The sequence below is a fragment of the Micromys minutus genome, assembly GCF_963924665.1.
Source record: "Micromys minutus genome assembly, chromosome: 26".
In the NCBI taxonomy this organism is placed as follows: Eukaryota; Metazoa; Chordata; class Mammalia; order Rodentia; family Muridae; genus Micromys; species Micromys minutus.
The window spans coordinates 12,345,985-12,370,515 of NC_137961.1; the positions used below are offsets into that span (position 1 = coordinate 12,345,985).

Below are 24,531 nucleotides of genomic sequence, written 5' to 3' on the forward strand. Positions count from 1 at the left end.
TGTGAAGAGCAGTAAATCAGAGCTAGGATGGTCCACATTGCTTTTGTTAATTCTGGTGTTTTGTGGACAGCTCATGTCCCATGTACAGGGAATTCTTGCTTCTAAGAAAGAAAATAATAATTATTACAGAAGACAACTTTTCTTTTAGCTACATTCACAAATTGGATCTCCCTGCAAGTCATGGCCTGAGTCATTTTTCATAGTCAACTCACTTGCCCACAGATGTAACTCTGTTCTAGAACCCCGGCTGTTCCTTCTGTTAGACAAGCAACCCAGTCTCCCCGACTGGCATGGTGTTTTCTTTCTCTGCTGAGCCACCATTCTGATTTTGGATAGACTAGTAATGATACTTTATGTTCAGTACCATTATTGAATCCTAGAATGACTTTGTTCTCTACCCAGGAGCCACTCCTCTTCTGGGTAGCAAGTTAGTTATCTCTGTCTGAAGATGGTAGAATTAAAAACAACCAATTTCTTTGGTTGGTGAGAAACACTCAAGGGGTTCTGGGAAAGAAACGTTGAAGCAGCTGTTCATGCCTGTTGCTATCTGTCACTTCTGGCCCGATGTGTACGTGAGATTCCTCATTTCACTGGGCATGTCCTTTCAAGTCTAAGGAACCTCCAAGTAGAATACAGTCATGTACAGTAAGAGTTTAATTGATACTATGTTTTGTATTTGATATGTATTTTTTTCTTTTTGCCTGCTGGGAAAAGCTGCAGACAGTCGTCCAGACAAACTTCTTGTCTTAGCCGGTAGGAATCTACTCAGTTTCGACTTAATGTAGGGGAAAGTTATACTTTATCATCATACAATAATAAAAGACATTAGTTAATTAGTAGTGTCGTATATTTCTAAAATACTAAATAGTCGAACAATAAACTGGCAAGTTAATCACATGAATTCTTACACAGTATCAAGACAGGAAAATCTGAGCTCTCCACCCCAGTCATTCTAAAAATAACACTGGATCTGCATTATTTATTAGTTATCACGTGCCAAGTGATTCAATGTTGTGTAGTGTCTGAAAACCAATCCGAAGCAAACGAGCCTTTTTATCTCTTTAATTTTAACTGGATTACATGATGTATTTGTATTTAAATTGCTAAGGTTACTTCATACTTTCTTTTTCGGGTCCAGTCAGACGAATTTGTATGACAGAAGCCTGTGTAAGGGAGACTTTTGCTCACCCCTCCTTTCTGCTGCCAAAACTATGCAAACGCCTTCTAGCAAATCTCTAGTGGGGTCTCAGGATTCTTGGAGGAGGAAGAAGAGAGTAGAGGGGAGAGGGACAGCAGGACTCTCTGTTTCTAGCAATTGCTTCTAGTTTCCCTGTTTCTCCTATTTCTGGAGCCAATCTGGTTCCTAGCCCTTCATTTCTAGACTGGTTCTAGACACAGTATCTTCCTTCCATCTCTTCCTAAACCCTTGGTCAATTCTTAAATGCTCTCTGCCTGCTGTGAGAAGCGTGTGGCTTGAGGAATTTTGGGGGACTCAACTTTAATTTAGTTTTTAGTATGTTGTGTGTGTGTGTGTGTGTGTGTGTGTGTGTGTGTGTGTGAAGTAGCTTAAATTTGCTTAGGCTTGGCAAGAATGAGACCTCTGCGGCAACGTTCTGTTGTGTTGTTCAAGAAAAGAAGATGGCTAAGTAGAATAGTTTTTCACTTATGCCAACAAAAATATGCAAAAATACAGATTCGTTACTCTGTTTTGCTACTAAATGAAAAGCAGATTTGGTTTTATTCATGTCACTGTAAAAACTAAAGAAGTATTCACACCAAGCTTTTTTTTTTTTTTTTGCCAGCAAAAATTAAAACATCAATGAAACCTCTTTCAAATACTAACAAATTTACTTACAAACACCTATATTTATTATTTCATAAATAGGCGCAACAAGTTCCATAAAAAAAAGAAAGAAGAAGAAAACGATTAAATACAGACACCGTATGAAGAAACAGTAACACAGAGCCATAGGTAAAGATGATCAGTTGAGCTTTCCGACCTGTTTCTGCAGCTAAGATACCAGGTGAGCATTTGGCAGCTTTATACATAAAAGGACTTAGATGACATTTACCAACCATTACACAAAAGTGATACAAAAAAGAATTTGTTTTTTTCCTGCAATACAAAATAAATGAGTTCCCGCTTCCCTCTGTACCAACTTCTTTTTGTCTGATCAATAAGACAAAGCCAATTTGTTTTTTAAATTAAAATCATTTGGGAATATTTTTTCAAGTATTTTTGAAAATATAGAACTATTAGTTGTTTTTTTTATTTTTAAAAATGAAGTAAAAATATGAATGTTTGCCAATTTAACCCCTCCGTGAAATCAACAAACTGGGGCGAGCCAGTTTCAAATTACAATTTAGCTACAAAAACATTCACATTTTATACTCTAGGAGAGTGTAACCTTGATGCTATTTACAAACTTGCTATGACTGCTACATCAAGCCATTTAAAAAGTCTTTAGTAGTTTCATATAAACACCCATTATGAAAACCAATGGAAAACCCAGGACCATTTACCCCAGACATCTACCGTTGCTAAGGCAGTTACTAGAGCGGCGGCACGTCACAGCAAAACCAACAGAAACCAGAAGGGTCCATACTTCCTTCAGGGAAGAGGAACGATGTCCAGAAAAGATTAAAAAAATAATAAAGAAGCATGACTATTTCTTCCAGCGTGGGTGACCCACGAGCTCACGTGGTCCTAAGTGCTTAGCAACTTGTATTTTCTAATAAAATGAAGGAACTGCTTTGAGGACACAAAGCAATCCATGGTGAAAAGATTTCCCTGAATTCCTCAGTGGAAAGGAGAGGTGTTGAGATTTTCAGGTGAGGTACAGTGCTTTGTCCCTCTGCATGCCCCTGTGTGGAGAGAAAACATTGTTAGAAGAAAACCAGAAATCACAGTGGGTGGGCGGGGTGGGCGGGTGGCAGTGGGTGGTGTGGTGACTTTAGTGTTTTTTGCTGCCTCAAGGGAAGGGACACAGGTAGTTGACCTGAATCCCTAGCAAAGAGAAACGGGAAGGCATTTGTTCTTGGAAAGGGTGGAAGATGATGGCTACTTTTTTTTGGGGGGGGGAGGGGGATTACTTTTCTGGAACCTTCCTGGACCCGAGACCCTCTCCCAAACTGAGGTGCATGCTGTGAGGCTCCTCACCGCTAGGTGGCGATGGTCGTCTGCTTACCCACTACTGCAGTACTCGGTACTCCAGTCCACCGGCTGGGGGGGAGGATTTCTGCACCCGGAACGCACGTACTCCATCGCTTGGGTGACAACTTGTGCGGCTGTAGACGTAGGGTTGATTATCGTCTGATAGTCGGGTTGAAGAGTAAATCCCTGAGGGAAAAGCAAATCTACATTTGAGAAGAGTCGGTACCTTTTAAAAAGGAAACAAACAAACAAACAACCCCCCCCCCCAAAAAAAAACCCGACAAAAAGCAGAGACAGTTATCCATGATGGTAGGCCACCTCACTTCTGCAGCAACCAGTTGGAAGTGGCTCCGATACTTAAAGTAAAAAAGAAACACCCATCACCTCATTATTCTTACCTTTCCTTCCTTTAACCAGGTGTCAAAAACCCTTTCATCACACCACATGGGCAGATAAATTGAGTTGGGAGACAATTTAAAATATAGAAAAGCCAACTCAGTCTAAGCAAAGGGAGAATGACCTTAAGCCCCTCACGGTTGATGTTTTCTATCAACCTAAAGATACATTAATGGCTAATCCCCAGAATAAGGGACAGAGCAGGCTTTCCTGAAGGATCCAGGCAGCAGGTGGCTGAGTGTTGTATTAGGGCTACACCTATTCACACATTGTTACTCAAAACCCCTTTCTTCATTCAGCCACAATGGGACCATCTGCTTCCTCTTTTTCTTTATTTGTATTTCTCTATCAGCTAAAAATTTCAACCAAAGAGTTTTTTTTTTTTTTTTTTTTTTTTAAGTCAGTTGTTGGACTAATACAGAGACAGAAAACAACTTGCTATTGGAAAACACAGGGAATAAACCAAGTAAAGACAGCAAATATTTTTAATTGAAAAGTGTCTTAGCTGGCAAACAATACTCCAACTTCAGGAATATTCTTTTAATTCACTAGTGGTGAAGTGTTGACTTTTAATCCCGGCAAAGCTATTAAAAAAATTCAAGGACAGAATCTCTGAAGCCTATAACCATATCTGGTGAACAAAAAGCATTATACACAACTTATTTTTAGTGTATCAGGTGAATTCAAGAGCAGCACAAGCAGACTTTGCTGAAAGGGACCACAGAAAGAAACTTAATTAATCTCACGGTTGTCCCTGCAGCAGATGCTAGCTACGGTTTTTAACACCCAAGAAATCAAGATTAAAAAATGCACCACACACAATTTAGTTTCAAGTAGCTTTGGAAGGTGAAATATTACTGACATGTCCCTTAAACTAAGCAGGGTAGTAGAGGAGGGGTGGTTGATTTTTAAATAAGAGATTTCCTTAGACTCTTGCTCATGTGTAGATAGTCCCTCACATAGCGATTTGAAGACCACATCTGCAATTGATTAATCTTCCTTAACCCCCTGGTTGGCTTCTAAAGATTTACCATTCCATTGATAAAGATGCGCAAATCTACTCTCACTGAAACTGGGGAGAGAGACAAAATTCAGGGTGATGGGCTAACAAGTCACCAGAAAGTCTAGACTTCAGCTAATACTTGCTGTTGACCCAAAATACACTTAAAGCAATAGATTTCCTAAGTAACAACTGCCTTGGGGGAGGCCCCTGTAGCTTGTGCTGAAGGCGTCTTCCTGCAGGGGCCCAGATGGAACCTTTCTTTCTTTAGGTCCTCTTGGATTCCCAGCATGGAAGGAAGGAGCCTCACTTGCCTCACTGGAAGATCTTCATTTTATTTCCTCCTGACCTGCTTGCCCGAGCTCTCAGTTTCTGTCCCCAAGTCCCAGGTAGATAGGTAGAGAGCAGAAGGAAGTTCAGAGAGGCACTGTATCGGTTTCTCTAGCCATTGACCTCATGAACAGGGCATGATCACTGTATGCAGTGCTTGCCGGATAGTCTCTGGGCCTAGCCTACAACAGTGGCTCGATAAATCCTGTTTTTCAATAAAGGCAATTGATGCTACAGTAAAAAAGGCAAATATGACCGTGTAAGTGCCAGGAATTATATATCTCTTTAGTGTAAAGTTCTTTTTTTGGACACACTGACAAACATAAAAGCAAACAAGAATCAAAACAAATAACTAAAAATATCCCAATTTAGTTGAAGGTACAGACACATGGAAAAAATAATACAAACCAGAAATCATTCTACAGGTTGAGTCAGAATATCAGGAAAACATTATTTTTTTTTAAATTAATAGGTTAAAACAAAATTATGTGTTATCTAGAAAGTTCCAACATGGAACACTATGCTGCCTTCGAAATCTACATTTGAATGAATCATTTCTTCCAAAACAACCAAGGACCAAGAAAAATACAGGTAGAGACAGATGTAATAGTATTTAACGCTATTTTACTTTCAACATAGAAATGGAAACATTCCTATGGAAACACTGTATAAAGCGACGCTGAGGTCGACCCTTGAGCAGAGTACATGTCTATTATGGATGTAAATAGGAAACAACAATGATGATATAAATTTTTTGAAACATGTTTGCTTAGCAGTCTAATTAAATGAGACTGAATATTTAGCATTTTAATGCCCAGGAGAAAAATCACCAACTGTTTTGTAGCATGCCTGGAATTCTAAATTTTATTTTCTGGTGCCAGATTGAAATAAAAATAGGAAACATGATAAAGATTAATTTGATGTCAGAAGGGACATTTGCTCTTTAATTAGATTTCTGTAGCCCTTACTGTTTTGTCTTGCTACACAGCAAGTCTGAGAAAGCCTGTAGCACCATGAAACAGTGATCCTTAGAACCACACGCCATTGCAAACTAATTTCATTTCCTGTCTATCTGGAGAGGTATTTTCAACAGGCATCGGTGTTTTGTCTTTATGGCTGATTTATTCATCAGTCTCAATGTGATTTTAAAAAAAGAAACCCAAAATTACACCCAAATCCTAAAGCAGCTGTTTATTGCACGAGGAAATTGAAAATCTGTCTGTGGAATCATACAAAGAATTTTTCTTAAGGTTATAAAGGAAGTTGACAGATATTAATGCTTTTTTTCCCTTGACCTCCTTCAACATTAAAAGTGTACTGACAGACAGAAAGAAAACTGAAACAAGAACAACCAAAGAAAGGTAGGTTCAGGAACTCAATGTATTATAAGATATTCTTCAAGAAAATAATGAACCTATGATTCCTGGTACATTAACAACCATTTTTGTGGGGAAATTCATTTTTTAAAATATTCATTTATTTATTTTATGTGAGCTGCTTTCTTCAGTCAAGCACACCAGCAGAGATCATCGGATCCCGTTAACCATGGTTGTGAGCCACCGTGTGGCTCCTGGGAAGGAGAAATTCATTTTCAAAGGGATAACAGACTATCTAAAGTAATACTGAAATACCACCCCCTCCCCTTAAAAAGTACAGTAGCCATGATTTTTATATTGTCTCTCTTTTGGTACTTAGATAGGAATGTGATCAACATATTAGGAGGCTAATAGCTCCAGGATGAAGATGGATTGGGTGATGAGTCAGACAGTCCAATTTGAATCTATGTGCTAAAATCTCATTCATGACACAACCCATGGACCCAACCTGCTGTTGAGAGTATTCCACATCCAATCAGTGGGTCCCAACTCTTCCATCTTGCTTCAGGATGGTCAGCTGACAAGAGTTTCTAGTTCTCTAATCTTCCCTGTCTATCTGCCCAGGACCCATACAGTATCCCCATGATTTCATCATCTCCTAGAATCTGACTTTCTGGTTACTGGTCTTTGCTGGAATGACTGTACACCCTTCCTGTCTTCCAGCGTTTAAAGGTTTCATCTCTGGTCCCTGAGCCCTTGAGGCTCTCTGCCCTTTCTCCATGAACCAGTGTCTTCCTGAGTCATTGCCAGAGGATTTCCCTTCGTCATGATTGTTATCATTTCCCATGTTCCAACTCCAGGGAGCAAGGATCTTTTCCCCTGGACTCCTAGATCACTGAAGTTTGAGAGTCCGGGCTGTGCCTGGCACATATTAGGGCACAGTCACATTTTTATTATACAAACTGCTTTTGAACTTCCAAGGAATAAAAGTCCAGAGGCAAAGCTACAATTCCTCCAAACTAGTACAACAAACTGCTCACTTAATCCCTCAGATCTTTATTACTACATAGTTATTTTACTAACAGCTTGCACGATCAAGGAATTGTCAAAATGTATTTTGGCCAGTGCCGTTTTTGTAGCTGTTTTTCTTTCTTGTGAGTTCCTGTCATTATCTTTTATTATGATCTCTAGCCCCAGTCACTCGTTGAGACACGTGGTGTAACTTGCCTGGCCAATGGGGTGCAAGAACTCCACTGGGCTGACCAAACTGGAGGCACTTAGGCTGCAATTCACCCTAAGCAGCTGTGGGTGTAGAGCTCAGGAGAAGCTCCAATGCACTTAGCTAAGGGGGAACAAGGCCTATGACAGGGGCCTCAGGCCGGGCGAGAAATGACACAAGCTGAGGCTGAAGCTTGTACTGTCTAACTCCTGGATACCCAGACACTGTTGGGAAGTACGAGGAATCTGAATTGTCAGCAATGAAGGGCCAGGGCCAAGAGGAGGACGAACTCTAGCTTTGCTTAGCTCCAAGTGTCAGGGAGTGTGGACAGTTAAGGGCCTTCAGGGGGAAACTTAGGAGGCCTGGGTCTATATGACTAAGGTTTTCCCCACTGCAGTTCTTGATGTTTTTTCCATCCAATTTTTCAAATTGTATCAGTGCAGGGCCTGGAGCCCTAACACCTGCAACCCACCCCAGTGACTGTGACAGCTCTCAAACTTCTTAGCCATCATGCAAATAAATACCAGTGACCCCCTAAAACAAGACGGCATTCAATCGATACTGTTCATGTCTGTGTGAGTAATGTCTGAGACAAAGGGTAAAGATTCTACCCTATGAATATCACCTGGTCATACATGCATTTGGAGACCCGGTTGGAGGTCAGAAGCTATTACCACCTTTGTCTTCCCTCTAGTGAGTCAGCTTCAGCAACTGGTTGTGATGTGTCAGTAAGCTATTAATGTATTTGGTTTAGAAAGTAGGGAAGATAGTGACTTGATGAATTCCTTGGTTTGTCATAAAAAGATTTGATTTGAGAAGAAACTACAATTTAAAAGCATTCTAGTCTTAGAAGACACAGGCTTTCTGTTCCAAATCTGCTAATAATCTACAAGAAAGCTCGAGGCAGACACTAAGGATTAGGAGGTGATGTTTCTGAGTTCTGATTGGATCTGGATTTGAATTTCAGCTCTTTGCTCATCAAACAAGAGCAGGACTAACACCAGCCCTGCAATGTTTCTATGAATTTAAATATAAGTACTGGGTTTGCTGTAGTCAGCTTTCAGAAGCCTTGTCTATAATAACCATAGGAAAATGCATTTTAGATTGCCTAGACATGGTTGGTCCCGCTGCCTCTCCTTCCCCGACTTTTCCTAGGGTAAGCATGCATTATGTGTACAAACAGCTAGATATGAATTTTTGCAGGAAGCAGTGCGTACGTATTTTCTCGCAACTCTGGGGAAAGCATAATTGAATGGTAAAGGCAGTGGTTAAGTTTGCTATGATTTGTAGTTTTTAACCTTTGCCTATTTTTGAAACTGAGCTTTTGAAATATGTGAATAGTTTATGTTCCACTGAGTTTTTAGGGTATGATCCTAATTCTCAAATTATAAAAGAACATCAAAACCTAAAAAAAAAAAAAATTGAAAAGAAAATTTGATTTCAAATAAAACTAAATAAAATTACCCAGAGACTTCTCATGTTTTCTTACTTATGCAGAGGACAGATACCCTCCCTCCCCACCAGCACACACACACTTGTAATGTTAGGGATTATACCCAGGGTCTGTTACATGTTGAAGGGCTACTTTACTTATTCCAGGTTCTTTGTATACATTTCTAAAGGAAGCAGTAGTTGCTGTTTGGTTCTTGCTGCTTCTAGGGCTCTACTAAACTTGGAATTCAATCTGATTTCATTTTGTTCCAATTATTGAACTCAAGGGCCTTCCCAGTCCAGAAAGCCTCACTTCCCAATGACATTAGAAAGAAATTACAGACCCCGTTTCAACAAGATCTACGAGATACATGATATTTTAGCACACATTAGCACTGAAGAAACAAACCAGAAACAAAGAGGCCACCAGCAAGGGAACATCAAGTTGATATCTTGTGAATGAAAGCAGTCATTGAAGAGGAAGTGCCATCAATGCCCAATTTTGACAACTTACCCCTCGTAAATTATATTTTCCGGACGTAAGCCTGTCAAATATCCGAGGTCTGTCTTCCAATAGGCTCACCGCCCCCTCTAGCCATTGCTTAATAGCCTGCAGCCCTCCCCCTCATGCACAGAACCCAAGTGGAGACTTACTTGCTGCATGGTGGGCGAGTGTAAGGCAGTCTGGACCTGCATGGGGAGCTGACTCCCAAGGGACTGCTGCATGGCAAGTGGCTGATGCTGCTGCATGCTGAGATGCTGATGAAGAGGTGGGCTGATCTGGAGGGGCGGCGGTGGGGACACAGCCATGTTGGCTATGGAGACAGTCACTGGCATTTGGTTATTGGGCTTAGGTGCTATGTTTCTGGGGAGGCTTGGATGCATGGCGGTGAGCTGAGGAGTCATTCCTGGTTGTTGGTGATAGTGAGAACTTAGGTACAGAGCTGAGTGCGCCTGGCTGGGCCCATGGAACACTGACGGCTTTGAGTTGACCAGCTGGGGTGGCTGAGATGTCTTAACATCAACAGGATCATTGTAGCTCTGCGGAGGGAACAAAAAGAGCAACATTAGATGATGGGTTCCTGAGCAGGATGCTAGTCCCCTGGAGGTTTGTGAATTTTCTCAAGAACTCTCAGAAGAATCAACACCCATATCTATTCTTGTGTCTCTTATCTAAGAATCATTCCACTGTTATTTTAACATAACTTATACAACACGGAGTTTCTCACGCGCCCCTTTATGAAATCTAAAGCAAGGCATAATGACATTTCATTCCTTTTCCTCTGCCTGAATGCTCTGCTCTGACTATTTTGGTCATCCAAGGGAAGACAGAAAGATGCAGGAGAAGGCCTTTACCACCACAAGTTTTCTCACTTTCAAAGTAACTTAGTTCAGCTCTCCTACTGACCACATGCTTAGTTTCGCCTTTTTGTATTTTCGAGGAGCCTTGGCCTTAGATATTTCCACCAAGTAAACAAAGCTGGCTGACAGCAGTGGCTACGGATGAAGTCTAAAACACCTTCCAAAAGTCATGGAAAGTCATATTGATACGTCTTCAAAGAAACTGCAGAATGCATCTTGACTTTTTAAAAAGGAGTTGGTGATAGATGATTGTCCTCACTAATGAAGTAGATAAAAATACTCTCTCTTTGATATTTTAGACTCCATCATAAATCAATATAATCTTGCCCTAATTTTCCACACCTGATAACCTTTTAACTGACTTAAAAAAACAAAACAAAACAAAACAAAAACCAATAGGTATTTCAGTGGCAGCTGAGAGGAATCAAAGACCAACCTGGTGAAATCACCTCCTGGGGAAGAACCTAGTTCTTCATTTCCTGAGAGAAAAGGCGGATGAAACAGGGCAGGCTGTGAATCCAAGTGGAGGGAAAGGATGAATTTCTGGAGAAGAAAGCCACTTTTGCCAAGGCTGCCTTAGGAATTCACATACACTTTTACACGTGACCTTGATGTGACCGTGACTTTCTGGTTAACAAGTCAGCTTTATATTTAAGCTCTGACCATCGCCAACAGCCAGGGGTGAGTTCTCTTTCAGCAATGCAGGGACAGTGTGTCTATGAAGGCCTTGATGTCCTTCCTGCTTGGCCAATGCTACTCTCTGTTGATAGCCTGCACTACCGATGGGAAGTCAGCGTAAGCTAGCCACCTGCATTATCACAGGCCAGTCTGAAGCACTACAAAGAATGTAATGCTGGCTCCCCCGTGGATGCAGAGAAAGTGAACGACTCACAGAAAGAGTGATGCTCCTGTGGGTGTTGGATTCCTTACCTTTGATCACTGTGGTTGGTGATTCTCAATCCCTTATTACTGCCTTATAAAAAAGATGTATATGACCACTTAGAAAATATACCAAAAGTGTGCATGTGTGAAATGTCATGATTAAATGAAGAAATAGACTATTACATAGATCCACAATAGGTCAAAATGCAGACAATGTCACTGTGAAGTACCAATCCCTGATCACTATATCTGCAATACAACCCCTATACACAAGGCACAAGAAATATCTCTGAAGAGAGGGTGGAAAGACTGGAAGAGAAGGGCACCAGGACATCTGATCCAGGATAGTGCCTTCTAGACAACATAGATGCTTGAAACCATGGAAGATCAACAATATGGCTACCTAAACAAGACCTACATAATTACAGCATTCATCACTATGTTAACACGAATGGATGAATGAGAATGTCATGATAAAATAAGGTCAAAGGTTACAATAGAGATCTACAACGGGTTCCAGCACAGGGGAGCTCAAACTAGACAGATTCATTATCACAGGCCAGTCTGCAGCACTGTGAGCCGCAGACGCATACACACACAAACACGCACACATACACACGTACATGTACACATATTCATACACATATACATGCACACTCATATACTCACACTCATACATTCATACACTCACACACATATATGCACATATAATACTCATACACTTACATACTCATACACTCACACTCATATATATCAAACTCACACACATTCATATGAAACAAACTCATACACATATACTCATTATATGTATACATACATATATATATATATACATATATATATACATACTCATATATATATACACACACATACTCATACACACATACATACACTCACACAAATACACACCCACTTGTACATACACACATATACTCAAATACATTCATACACCCACCAGCCACCAAACCACAGGAATCTTGGCTCAGGGAAGTTAAATTTTTTATTCAGAACTGATAAAAAGGCACGGCATAGCCAAGGAGACCTAACCACTCTCCACCTCCCAAGACCATTTTCATTAGTAGAACTGGATACAAGTTTGTTTTCCCTGTATTTGTAACCTTACAATGCCAAAAGTTGTTAACCAAGACTTTGTAGAAGGGTCTCCAGATGGAAAGAGTTTGTGTAATATAGTTCCTGAGGATGCCTTCAATGAAAGAAAACTTCTAATTAGATTGTTTTGTTTTTGCACATAAGTTCTTGTATTGAACAGTTAATAGTTTAAGGCAAAGGTCAAACAGGGAGAGTTTTAGGAAGCTATATATTCACCATACACACACACACACACACACACACACACACACACACACACTCAAACCTACTGAGCCCTTTCAGTGTTTAGGGTTGCCACTTGGAATTGGATAACCTACCAGGTGTCATGTCCCTGGAGAAATGACACTCTCCCTTTCTCAGCTCTCTTAGCAGCCATTGATGCTTGCAGGTATCCATCTAGCTTTGGGAAATTTCCCCCATCTATGTTGGCATGTTAAGTGACATAATTGCACAGGTATTAGGGAGCCATACTGTTGAGGTTCCATGGTTTCAGCATCTGTGTTGTGGCTATAGATAAGGCATGCTTCCTCCTCCTCCTCCTCTTGTTTCTGTTCTTCTTGTTCATTTTGTTTGCCTGTTTCCAGACAGGATTTTGCTGTGTAGCGCTGGCTGTCCTGGAACTCCCTGTGTATACCAGGCTGGCCTCTAATTTAGAGATCTGACTGCCTCCTGAGTGCTGAGAAGCTCTGTGACACCACAGCCTGGCTTCTGGTCCTGGCCCTCTTCTCTTACAGTCTTACCACCCTTCTTCACTTGTGTATAGGGTCTGTGTTGCCGATGCAGCAATCAGGGCTGGGCACGTCACAGTCACATTCTGTGGACCCCTGTAATTACCTCTGTCCACTTCAAAAGCAGTTTCTTTAATGAGGAGTGTGGGATACATTTTTTCTATGGGTATGAGTATTTAAAATACTGTTGAAAAGTATGTTGATGTGGGAAAATGGCCATGGTTGATCCTTTTTTAGAATCTGTGACTTTTTAGAAACAGGTAGTTGCCTATGTTTGGACTACCAGGGCTGATTTCTTCCCCTACTGATTTTGCCTTGGGTTCAATTGGGCAGCTGCTGGTTACCTCTTAAACACAAGTGCCTTTATAGCACTAGGGCTCTGTTGTCAGGATGGCTGTAGTGAAAGGAGATATAAAAGCGGTGGAAGCATCTTTTAAAAGTGTTCAGTATTCTTAACATTCAGGGAAGTACCAGTTAAAACTACTTGGAGATTTCATCTTATGCCAGTCAGATTGCTAAGGTTAAGAACCCAACTGACAACAATGTCAGAGAATTTGGGGGAAAGAGAGACTTCATCCACTGTTGGTGCCATCGCCCCCCACCCCAAATTCTCAAAATGCTAAAAAGAGATCCACCAAATGACTCAGCGATACCAACTTTTGGCATAGGCCCAAAGGCCTTGACATCCTGTAGGACAGGTTATTGCTCAGCGATTCCCATTACAATATCTAGGAACTGGAAACTACTTAAATGTCCTTCAACTGAGGCATAGGTAATATAATTGTGGGAATATACACTGTGGGATACTATTTAGCTATAAAGGAAAATGGAATAGTGAAATTTTCATGGAAATGGATGAGAATGGAAAATACTACATGAAGCGAGGTAATCCATACCCAGACAGATAAACACTGCGTGCATGTCTATTATTTGTGGCTCCTAGATCTGAGTCTTCCATTTGGGCACATAACCAGAAGCGACCTCAGAGGCTGGGGAAGCAGAGGTACCATGGCAATGAGGGTGAGATGCTCTAAAGAGGGGAATAATAGGACACCGGTGTTATGAAGGGAAGGAAAGAAACCTGGGGTAGAACAAAGCTATGGAGGGAAGGGAGGAATGGTAACACAGAGGTAGTGGGAGGAAGGAAAGAGAAGTATCACTAAAAACTTGAAAAAATAGGGAAATATTATTTTATAAGCTTACTTAAAAATACATATATGATGGATGTGTGTGAGTGCACACACACAGATCTATGTGTGTTGGGTGAGGTAAAATGGAGTTATGTCACATAACGCTTCCCTCTGAGACATATACTATGTCACAAAAGTTCCAATACAAGGCATAGAAAACCTGACCCTTGTGCTTGTGGAGATCTCTTACCTAGACACACCCTCCTGCTTCCCAAGGACTACAGAAGGATCTCAAGGCTTGAAATACCCCCTGTATGTCAGATTGTTTGTCTTTGTTGGTTTTACTATTTTCAGCACAAGCTATATCCTGGCCCAAAGAGAGAGAATGCCAGCCTCGCATGCTGTCCTTGTTCAGACACGCCACCCTCAGGCTCATCATTTTTACAAATAATGCTTAAACGTCTTGAGATGATAACATATCATTCCCCTTCCAAGCACTTCCATGCACCCCTCCTTGCCCTTCCACACACCCCTCCTTGTTCTCTTTCACAGTCATCTCCTCCTTTTCTTTGACTGTTGATTTCTCAGCACATGTTCGCAACCTGCTCAGTCTTACTTGTTCATGTGATTTTAGGGCTGTTGATTTGGTATTGGATAAACAATTAGTGTGCTGTTTTCTTGTGAAGACCACCTTGCTCCCTGCATTCCTTAGTTGTCTAGAGTTCTCTGTCTGGGTTTTTAGGCTTATGAGCTTCTCCCTTCCACATTAGCATGCCTTTGGCAGGCCATCCTTGTTCAGGTTGACTTTGGGCAGCCACAGGTCCTAACAGGGATGCTTGCAGTGTCCCCCCAGATTTGGAGAATCTGTGCCTTTATGCAAAGGTCAGCCATGTAGATGGGGAACAAGGCAGTTTTTAATTTCACTTATGACAAGCTATTAATTAGGCCAGTACAACTGCCATCCATTAATCACAGTGACTTGTCCTGGAGATAGGTAGAAAAGGAGATATCGAAATGTATTCATTTTCGATAGCAAATAGTCATGATCTCACTAAATGGAAATCTGAAGAAATCATAAACTTAGCATTCCTTCATTGTCCTTCCAATAAAAATGCAAAAGCCATCCAACAATTCTGCCAATTGCCTGCTCTACATATAACTGCATATACCTGCCAATTAGAAATCAGCATTACTCTCTCATATGCGTTAAGTAACTTAAATTTATTTCTACTTTCAACCTTTTCATGTGGCAATAACGCATGCCGATCATCTGACAAACATGGTGCCATTAATGCAAATTGAAAATCAATCAAAGATTTTGATATCTTTAGAGGAGAGATGTGTTCCTTAATTTTTTTTTTTTTTTAGTTCTGGGAATTGGACACAAGTCCTCACCCATGCTAGGTCGGGAAACTCCCGCAAGTCACATCTGACCCATTATTTACCATTGGTTTCTAACTATGATCTCTTTCCTCTTGTATTTGAACCATAGGATCTGGATGACATCTACTCTAGGGAAAAAGAAAAGCTAGTGGCCGCTGAAATCTTTTGGGCCTTATGGTGGAGACTTCCTTTGATATGTGCAACATATACAAAGGGTCTAACACCAACTGCCTTAAGAAAGTTCTTATTAAGCAAGTCGATGACCATCCAAGAGAGCTGCATGCTCATTTACTTTGTTTAATAAAGATGATGCTGCCGAGTGTGTAAATGCCTCCATTCTGGCAATGATGTGCGCTATAAAAATGAAAGGTTGCAAAAATAATTGTTATTTAAAATAGCAAAGTATAAACACGAGACATCAAACTCAGTGGAAGCAATAATATAAGAGTTGCTGGACCAAATCAAATTAATAGTCCATCTAATTTGGTTCTCGTTCGCAGCACTGACCGGTACTTGATGCATTGAAAATGAAACAAAATTTATGCACCTCCTCTCTTGTACATTGTTACTTCTGAGAAGCAAATCCTTCCTTCCTGACCCTTGCAGGTGATTAACTTACACCCTGAAGCATGAGATTTTATTATCTTTAAATCACAATCTTGGCTCAGAGCTTCGAATTTTATGTTAACAGTCATAAAAGGATCCGTCCCATTTGCAAATCCACATTTGTCTCAATGGCTCTTCACAACATGAATGCTCTACATTTATCTTGCTCTCCAAAAAGAAAACATTTCTTCCTCTCTAATTGAAGCTCCTTTAATTGAAACTGGGCTCTGTGTTTCTTTATTATTGATAATAGCACCAGAGAACTTAATTAATATACTTAAATACCATCCTGTCATATATATATAACTGTTTTTACTGACCTTTGTAAACTTTGACATCCTACTTCTTAGGGGAGAGAGGAAATCTCTTGGGATATGGCAGCAGTGAGCATCTGTAAAACCAGTACAGCTAAAGTGGAAGGGGCAGAGATAAGAGAATCCGAGATGCTCACAGGCCTAGAGAGCCCAGCGTATGCAGCAATGAGTAGGAGAGTCTGTGGCCATCAAGGTGAGAGGTGGGATCCACACTGAGATTCCCGTGACTCACTGTGACATGTCCCCCACTCCCAGCACTGACACACCCCCTGTGCCATCTAGTTTTTTGCCAACTTCACACAAGCTAGTGTCCTTGGAGAAGAGAAAGCCCTAGTTATGATAATGCCTCTAAAAGGCAGGGTTGTTGCAAGCCTGTAGGGCATTTTCTTAATTAGTGACTTATGTAGGAGGGCCCAGACCATTGTGGGTTAGTGGTCCTGGGTTTTATGAGAAAGCAGCAAGCTTAGCAAGTCAGTGAGCAGCACCGTCTGTGGCCTCTACACCAGCTCCTGCCTCTGGATATGCAAGTCTAATAAAGCTTTCTTCTCCAATTTGCTTTTGATTGTGCTGTTTCATTATGTATAGCACCCCTAACACCCCTTTAAAAAAATAACCTCACATATATGATGGGTGGTTTCAAACAGCTAACTGCTTTTCCTTATGATGACAGAGACACCCAAATGCTCTCTCCTGAGCTGGCAGCTGAGCTGGCTTCTCATCCAAGTATGGCTGCTGTCACAGGGGACATTTGGGAGCTCCTCTGTTGGAATTCTCTTCAGAGTCTGGAGGACACCACTTTACATCTCCTTCTGCCTTTGGACGGCGAATTCCATTTTCGAAGCTAGCTAATGATAGTGAGCCAAAGCCAACGTGGTGGGTTCTGCCTTGGTGATGTTTGGAGAACAGAGTGATGTGTGAAAAAGTGTAACAAGATTGATTTTCTAGAGAGGCTCATAAACTTTTCCTGACCGCCGTTCTAAACAGGAGTTTCCAAAAGGAAAAAAAAAAAATCTCTTAAACCCTGGGAGCAATAAAAAAAATGAGTTTCTGGCCTCCCAAGGTGACTTCTTTGAATGCAACAGTCATTTGGGGAATATAAATCCTGCTCTATGTGGTGAATGAAACCACTTCCATTGCTTTAAAGTTTTCTGCATTGCTTTCAACATAATGATTTAGACTTGTGTCTAGGAATTTCTTAGTCTATGGAAAAACTATATTTCTTTAAGCCGTATTTAATAGACCATCTCAATACTGCCCAAGCTAGAACAACTCCACTCTTTTCATGGTCTTCTTCCCAGGATTCTCAAAGCCTACTTCACTTAAGAAGCTGACATAGATGTATGTATTTTTGTTTATGCTTAGAACATTTTAGTGCTTTCATGGGATGGAGCTAAGAGAAAAATATTGAATTTTTTAAAAAATATGTAAGTTCAAGTAATTAAATTAAAATTAATATAAGTTACCCCTTTTCTCTTCTCTAGGGTATCTTTATAAAGTGGTAACTTTGCAAACCAATTGAAACTATGACCCAGCTATCTTTTCAACCACACAATGGTTCTTTTTCTACTGCTGTGCGTACTTACCAAGAATATTAAAATGTAATCATGAATTTTTCGTATTAAGTAAGAATATCCTTTGCTCAATACCCTAAACCATGCAGGCGAGTTTTAAATTAAAAACTTATTTTATGGTGGTAAGAACACTTAATACAAATCTTCCCTTTTCACCAATTTTTTAAGCAGATAAAAAGTTACTGTGCATACAGGTATAGCTAATTCTTCCTCCTAGCTGAACCTTTATGCCTGTTGGTTAGCATTCTCTGGTTCCCTCCCAGACACTAACAACCACCCTTCTCCCCTTTCAGTCTATTGGCACGACTAGTTTACTTACTGTAAGTGGAATGGTCCAGGTCTTGGCCCTCATGCCACCAATTTATTTCATTTAGCTTACTGTCGCCAACTGTCACATTAAAGTATCTAGATTTTCTTCCTTTATTTTAGAAAGTTTATTCAAAAGGTCCTGTGATCTCTGCTTACTCCTGGAGTAAGCTAAACCTTAGGACTTCTAAGGAACTGCCCAATGACAAATGTGCAGGAAGTGGTAAGCAGGACTCAAACTCAGCTCCCTTTCCTACCTATTTGTGGCTGATGATTTTTCTGCCCCCTTTCCTTCCCAGCAAGGCCTTCCTATATTGATGGCACTGTCCTCTAAGAAGTCCTCTAACATAGTTCCTTTAATAACATATTGAAACACAGATGTTGAAGGTACCTCAGAACCCCCTCTGGCAGCTTAACTGCAACCTTTGCTTTTTAAAAATTTCAAGGAAAAGCGATTGTTATATCGCACACTTTCAGACTTCCATAAACTTTGGAACCCATGATCTGATCACTTTCTTTTTTAAAGTCCCCCCTTAGCTACACTCATTGTAAGTGCAGTGTGGTTAACCCCCTTTTTCTTCGTCATGTCCCGTGTGGGCTCAAACATCCTCATGTCTTTGGTCACCAAGTGTAATCAATGTAAACCCTCTTTTCTTTAGTACTAGCTTTTAACCTCAGGCCTCCTTTACAACTTCCTTTAAAGTTATAAATATAATAATGCTTAAAATCAGACATTCTGGGACTTTCCTGGCACTGTTTGCACACAGTACCCCCATTGAAGTACCCAGCAATTCTGGAATGCATGGACAATGTTGTGGCTCTGTCACTGCCCAGAATGACTAGGTAAAATACTACCCAGTAGGGACTGATAATGGGTGGGGAATCCCAGCACTGAGCTTATCTCCATCCTACAATACTCTAGTCAGAAGTCTGTGGTGGCATACTGTTGAGCAGGAGCAGCCTTCCAGAACCCAGCTTTATTTGAGGCAAGGCAGCAACCACTCTTGACTATTGAAAGGTTAAGAGCTGGTGTAGAGTTTCTTAGAAAAGAGTCAAAGGCATTGGCTCTAAAGATAAGACAGATTTGACAGCCACTGAGGGTAGAGAAAAACCTAGAAGCCCCAGAAGACAACTGGGCTGCAGACTTTGATGTCAACCCCACCCCCATCCCCAAGCTAGGCAAGACATTTGACTTCTTCTTGGGAGTGAGACACAGCCTTACAAAAGCAAGGGGTTGTGATATTCAACAGGATCCTCTAGAAAACTGTCTAAGAACAGGAATAGCTCATGAGGGGCCACTTAGCACCAGGGAACGATTTTTTATGTTATCATTGGGGGAAAATTAATTCCAAGGATGCATTAGGGTGGTCATTTTAAAGTTCAGAGGTGAGGATAGTCACTATTATCCTTGGCCTTTTTTCTTAGGGGTAGACTTCAATTTCACTCAACTTTGGGGCCATATTTAGCGACATGTGGTGTATAATCCATGTCATACATGTAACTGGAAGGCTGAAGAGTTGTGTTTCTGCAATTCAGGCTCGCTGGGGATTCTATTTTTGATTGTGTTCTGTTAGACGCAGCTAATTTTAGAGACTAGCTCCAAGTCATCCGCGTATCAAGAAACATTCCACAGGGACCTGCTTATCTGTGTTTGTCTTTCAGCACCTCACAGTGAGCCTGAGATGGAGCAGGGTTCTGCAGGCCCGAGCTGGTCCATATTGGGTCCTGGAGTAGAAATCATGGGCAGTGCAGTAACGGACTATGTCATGACCACAAGAGGGGATCTATCAACCCAGGAATGCAGAAGAAATGAAGGCACTGAACAGAACAGAACCTGGCCAAGTGCAGATGTGACATGAAGGGGCTGGCAAGGGCCCAAGAAAGCAGACGTGAGGTAAACACCGTGGCTGGAATGACCTTTTGATAAAGGAAGGGAAAGAGAGAGAGAGAGAGAGAGAGAGAGAGAGAGAGAGTTATGACATGTCATAACTTCAGGACACTGGGGACTTGAAAGATGTGGGTGAGTACTGGGTTTATGTCCTTGAGTAAGATGGCCCAGAGAAAGACAAGAGCCAAACAAAATCAATGCTGCTCTGACACTAGTCATCTCCTTCTAATGCAATTAAGCCCATTCCACAGAATAAAGCACATAGATTAAGAGCTCTTTTAAACCAAAGGTCCCTACTGAGGCCCAGTTATTCAGCCCTGTCCTCTCATCCCCTTGCCCTGAGAACGAATCCCAACTCCTTCCACTCTCTCATATGTTATTCATTCATAGCCTCTCTAATCACCCAAGTCTGGCCACAACAGCCTCCTCTGAGCTGCTGTCTTCCCTTCCCTTCAGGCATTTTGTGTCTATAAGGTCTTCTCTTGCCCTCAACTTCAGTACCACATTTCCATGTTGCCTCTGCTAATCAGTCTAGCCAGGTCTTTATGTGGCCTTGGCTTTTGTAAACCTCAATCACTTATTAGCCAATGTTTTTACTAGTGGCCTTTCATGGCTTTTTATTGGTAGAGTGCAGGTTACTTGTTGTCTACTATCTTCTTTCTGCTTGCATAGGGCTACATCCACATGCTCAGGAAAACCTGTCAGCAAATCCATGAGTTGGCAAACAATAGCCAAAAAGAATATAGCGTGCCTGCCACATGGTAGATTATTGGAACTATAATTACGTGTTTGTCACATTAAATTTATAACATAGTACAGGCTTATAACATGGAGAGACATGTTTAAACCTGAGTGGTCTTTCTTTGCCTTGCCATAACTAAACTGGAGAAGCACTAGACTTTTACATTTGGTGCCACACACTCTGTGAATGTTCTCTAGTTGTGGAGAAGGCTATGTATGCAGGATTGTAGGGACATCTCTCTGACCCACGGAGACTGAAACTTTCTTTCCATACAAATTGTATACACATCATGGAGAACTGTACACAAATAGAGATTCAACAGCTCCAGCAAAATTCCTGCTGCTGAAGAGAAGGAAAGAAAATGTCAGAGTAAGCTGTAAAAAAATGTGCTTGGTTTCTTAAATGTAGAAATGGCAATCTGCAGCATTTATACAAATTGCCATGTACTGAGGGTTGCAGCTTGGAGACTGAACAGGAAGCAAAGTCGCAGCTAATAGCAAAGCTGGTGATGCATGCTTTGGAAGTGATGGCTTAGTCAGTACTGAGGCATCATGGTAGCAGTCTGCATGCCATTGGTCAGAGGGCTTTGTATCAGCACTGACACGTCCCATGTTGGTTATCTCTCATGGAAAAACACCCCAGATAAATGCTCTCAGTTGGGAGATACGAGTTTGTTAAGGTCTATCTCGTTAATAGTGAGGTGGATCCTACACGTGACGGGGGCTTCGTTAGCCTTTTCTGGGCGTTCTCTAAATTCTGCACGTATACTGAAGTGTGAGCTTAGGTGAAGCCGAAAACAAGTGGAAAGGGAGTTAGACAAATCAGAAATTGGGGATGTGAAACGAGACAGTAAGAAAGAAAAGAAAAGATGAATTTTGCATCGCAAACAGTAATTTTCCTGCGGCACAATGATACGTATTTCTACTTTGCTTCTTTCCCCTCCATGAGCCGATGTGTTCAGCAGGCATTTTTGCTGATGCAGAATCCCGAGGTGTGTACTTTTTAAAGGGTTGTTAGAACAGAGATGGATATTTGTAGATGTAAAAGGAAAGCACTTTTGTGGATGAATGTAATGAACTCCAGAGCCTGTGGCCACAAGGAACAAAGTAGCAATCTGAACTGGACAAGGTGCTATAATCCTTCTAAATGTAGCCCCATGGCTCTGAGTCACCCTCCTGAGAACGCCAAGAAGGCTAGTGTGTTTTAGTAACACAAAACCAAACAGAGCCAACTCTTAAGTGCCTATAATAAGTGGGGACTAATGTTAGATATTCTGAAGCACAAAATAATTTTCAGCATACCCATTTAAAAACACACTGAAGGGATTCTACATCCTGGTGCAGATACAGTAAGACCAGAACTTGAAGTGGGTACCATCTCCTCAGAAAAGGCCCATGCAGTGGAAGAAAGATAAGGGTCAGCTCCTGACAAAGAATGTGTTGTGTTTGATTGCAAACCAACAAAAAACCACAGGTAGACAGTGTCTTACAAAAGGCCACAAGGTACAACTCTGGTCTTCCAGTGTTGAGCAAATATTTCTACAGCACAAGGAAAACGGTGTAGACATGCTAACATGGTGATTTATGCTTTACAATGACTATCGAAGTCTGCATAAGATGGCTGCGGTCTGTCTCAGCACCACACAGTTGCATGTTACCTTGGATACAAGGCTGGCTCTGTATGCTGCCAGCTGCTTCAGGTACTCCTTCTTTGCAGCCTCGGTTTTCTTCTTATAGACCTGTGACAGCAACAGAAAGTCTTAAATTAGACCGTGTGTCTGCTTTTGTTTCAGGAGACGGACGAGGCAGAGTGGTAATCATACACACATATAAATAATGATATAATGATATATAGCTCTCAAAGAGTATGTTTTCTTCCTAATGCAGGTTGGAAAGAAGAATGAAACTAGACTGTCCTGAAAGAATGTACACTTTAATATTTTGTGGTTTTAGAATGTGTACAAAGGGGTTTGTTTGAGTGTGGGAGTATTGACAGCGTTGATGAAGACTTTCTGAAAAGCCTCACCCAGGAATAAGGTGTTCCCATTTAAACAGAAGGCAGGCATTCAACAGTACAGTAATATTCTAATATCTGTGGTCCATGCCAAACACAAAACTAAGATGAAATTCAGGGATGTTGCATCTTATCCGGGATAAAGACCAATGGACAGACATTGGTATCTGAAGAACCACTGGGTTTGTATTTCCAAGGATTTGGGAGTCAGCAGCGGCAGGCAAGGGTACCCTTAGGACTGGACTGCGGATGGAAAGTGGCTAGGGACATACAACCTGCAGTATTCTATGGCCTGTGTGTCATGCCTGTTCCAACAGAAACATGAACGACAGCCATGGGGCCCTCATAAAAACATTTTTTTTGCAGCGGACACTGTCAGAGGCTTGACAACAAAAGTAAAAGCAGAGGAAATTCATTGGGATCTGAGAAGTGTCCACCTCCTGTGCAAGAGAGGTCTCGGTGGGCCACTGAACCAGGGGCAGGGCGCAGAAGTATGGGTGAGCTTGGGAGCAGACAGCTTCATCTTTTGCCCCACGGCTGTGTTTTCCAGGTTGCAAAGTCTGGCGAGCTTTCAAAATCGGCCCAAATGAACAAGATGCTCTTCAGCATTTACCGTGGAAACAGAAATGTATGCTCCCTGATGTGACTACGAACTGGAGTCAGGTTAAAATCCGGAAATGGTGTGGAATCTGTTTGGGCAGTTACGTAGGACTGTGTCTAAGGCCAAGCCTCTGGCAGTCAGCAGCAGAGGGCAATGTTTACTTTCTAGCGACAGTGGTTTGCTGAGCCCAGAATGCAATTCTGAAACTCTAGATGTGAGAAATATTATTTACTCATGAATTTTTTAACTCCGGCAGACCTCCAGGTAAACAAACTACTGAGCTAGCAGCAGAATTATGACAGAACCTATGAAATGAATGTGATTACTCCCCTTTAGGGAGGCACGCAGTGTTGACTTTCAGTTAGCTAGAATTTTATATCGTAAAAATGAATTAAGGTAAAGACTCATTATTCAGTGTGATGTTATCATCCGATCAGCCTACTACCTTTACTAAATAAGAAACTGAAGGAAATTAGAAATCTTATTTAGGAGTTCTGTTATTGTTCTTAGTTTTTTTTAAAAAAGTTGGTTGATGTATCTTTTGATTGAAGCACAAGAGATTCATCCATTTACAGGACTATTTATTCAGATCCAGGCTCTTCTGTAGAAATTTTCACGCGGACACAGATGATACTTCCATTGAGTTTCTGCTGCTTTTATTTTAAACGTCATCATATGCATCAGTTCAGTCACATTTAGAAAAAAAGTGCTTCTGATCTCTATTGATTTATTCATTTTCACCCCTTGTGAGAAAGATTACTCTTACTAGTTTTGCTTTAAGCCCATTTCTCCATGACGTAATTTGTAAATAATGGCTTTTAGCTCACTCTCTCCTCTTATTACCTTAAAGTGGTTCCGGGGGTTGGGGGCGGAGGAGCTGAAGTGATAGCCCAGTGGTAAGAGTGCTTGCATACAACTATGAGAGCTTGTTTTTTAATACCCAGGACCCATGTAAATTGCTCAGCATGTGACCCTACCCATCATGAGGTAGACACTAGAGGATCCAGAAAGCAGAGCTTGCTGACCAGTCAGCCTCTCAGAAATGGCAA

At 41.2% G+C, this 24,531-nt stretch overlaps 1 protein-coding gene across 1 annotated transcript in view; it reads right to left on the reverse strand.

Moving 5' to 3' along the window:
- Positions 1 to 2,828: 2,828 nt before the first annotated feature.
- TOX (thymocyte selection associated high mobility group box) overlaps positions 2,829 to 24,531 on the reverse strand; it is a gene marked incomplete at both ends in the record, with an annotated part of 287,177 nt that continues 265,474 nt past the window's right edge. Inside the window, 4 exons of the mRNA XM_080938630.1 lie at positions 2,829 to 2,865; positions 3,189 to 3,340; positions 9,501 to 9,887; positions 22,526 to 22,606. Coding sequence (XP_080794756.1) covers positions 2,829 to 2,865; positions 3,189 to 3,340; positions 9,501 to 9,887; positions 22,526 to 22,606 — 657 coding nt within the window. The remainder of the gene's footprint in view (positions 2,866 to 3,188; positions 3,341 to 9,500; positions 9,888 to 22,525; positions 22,607 to 24,531) is intronic.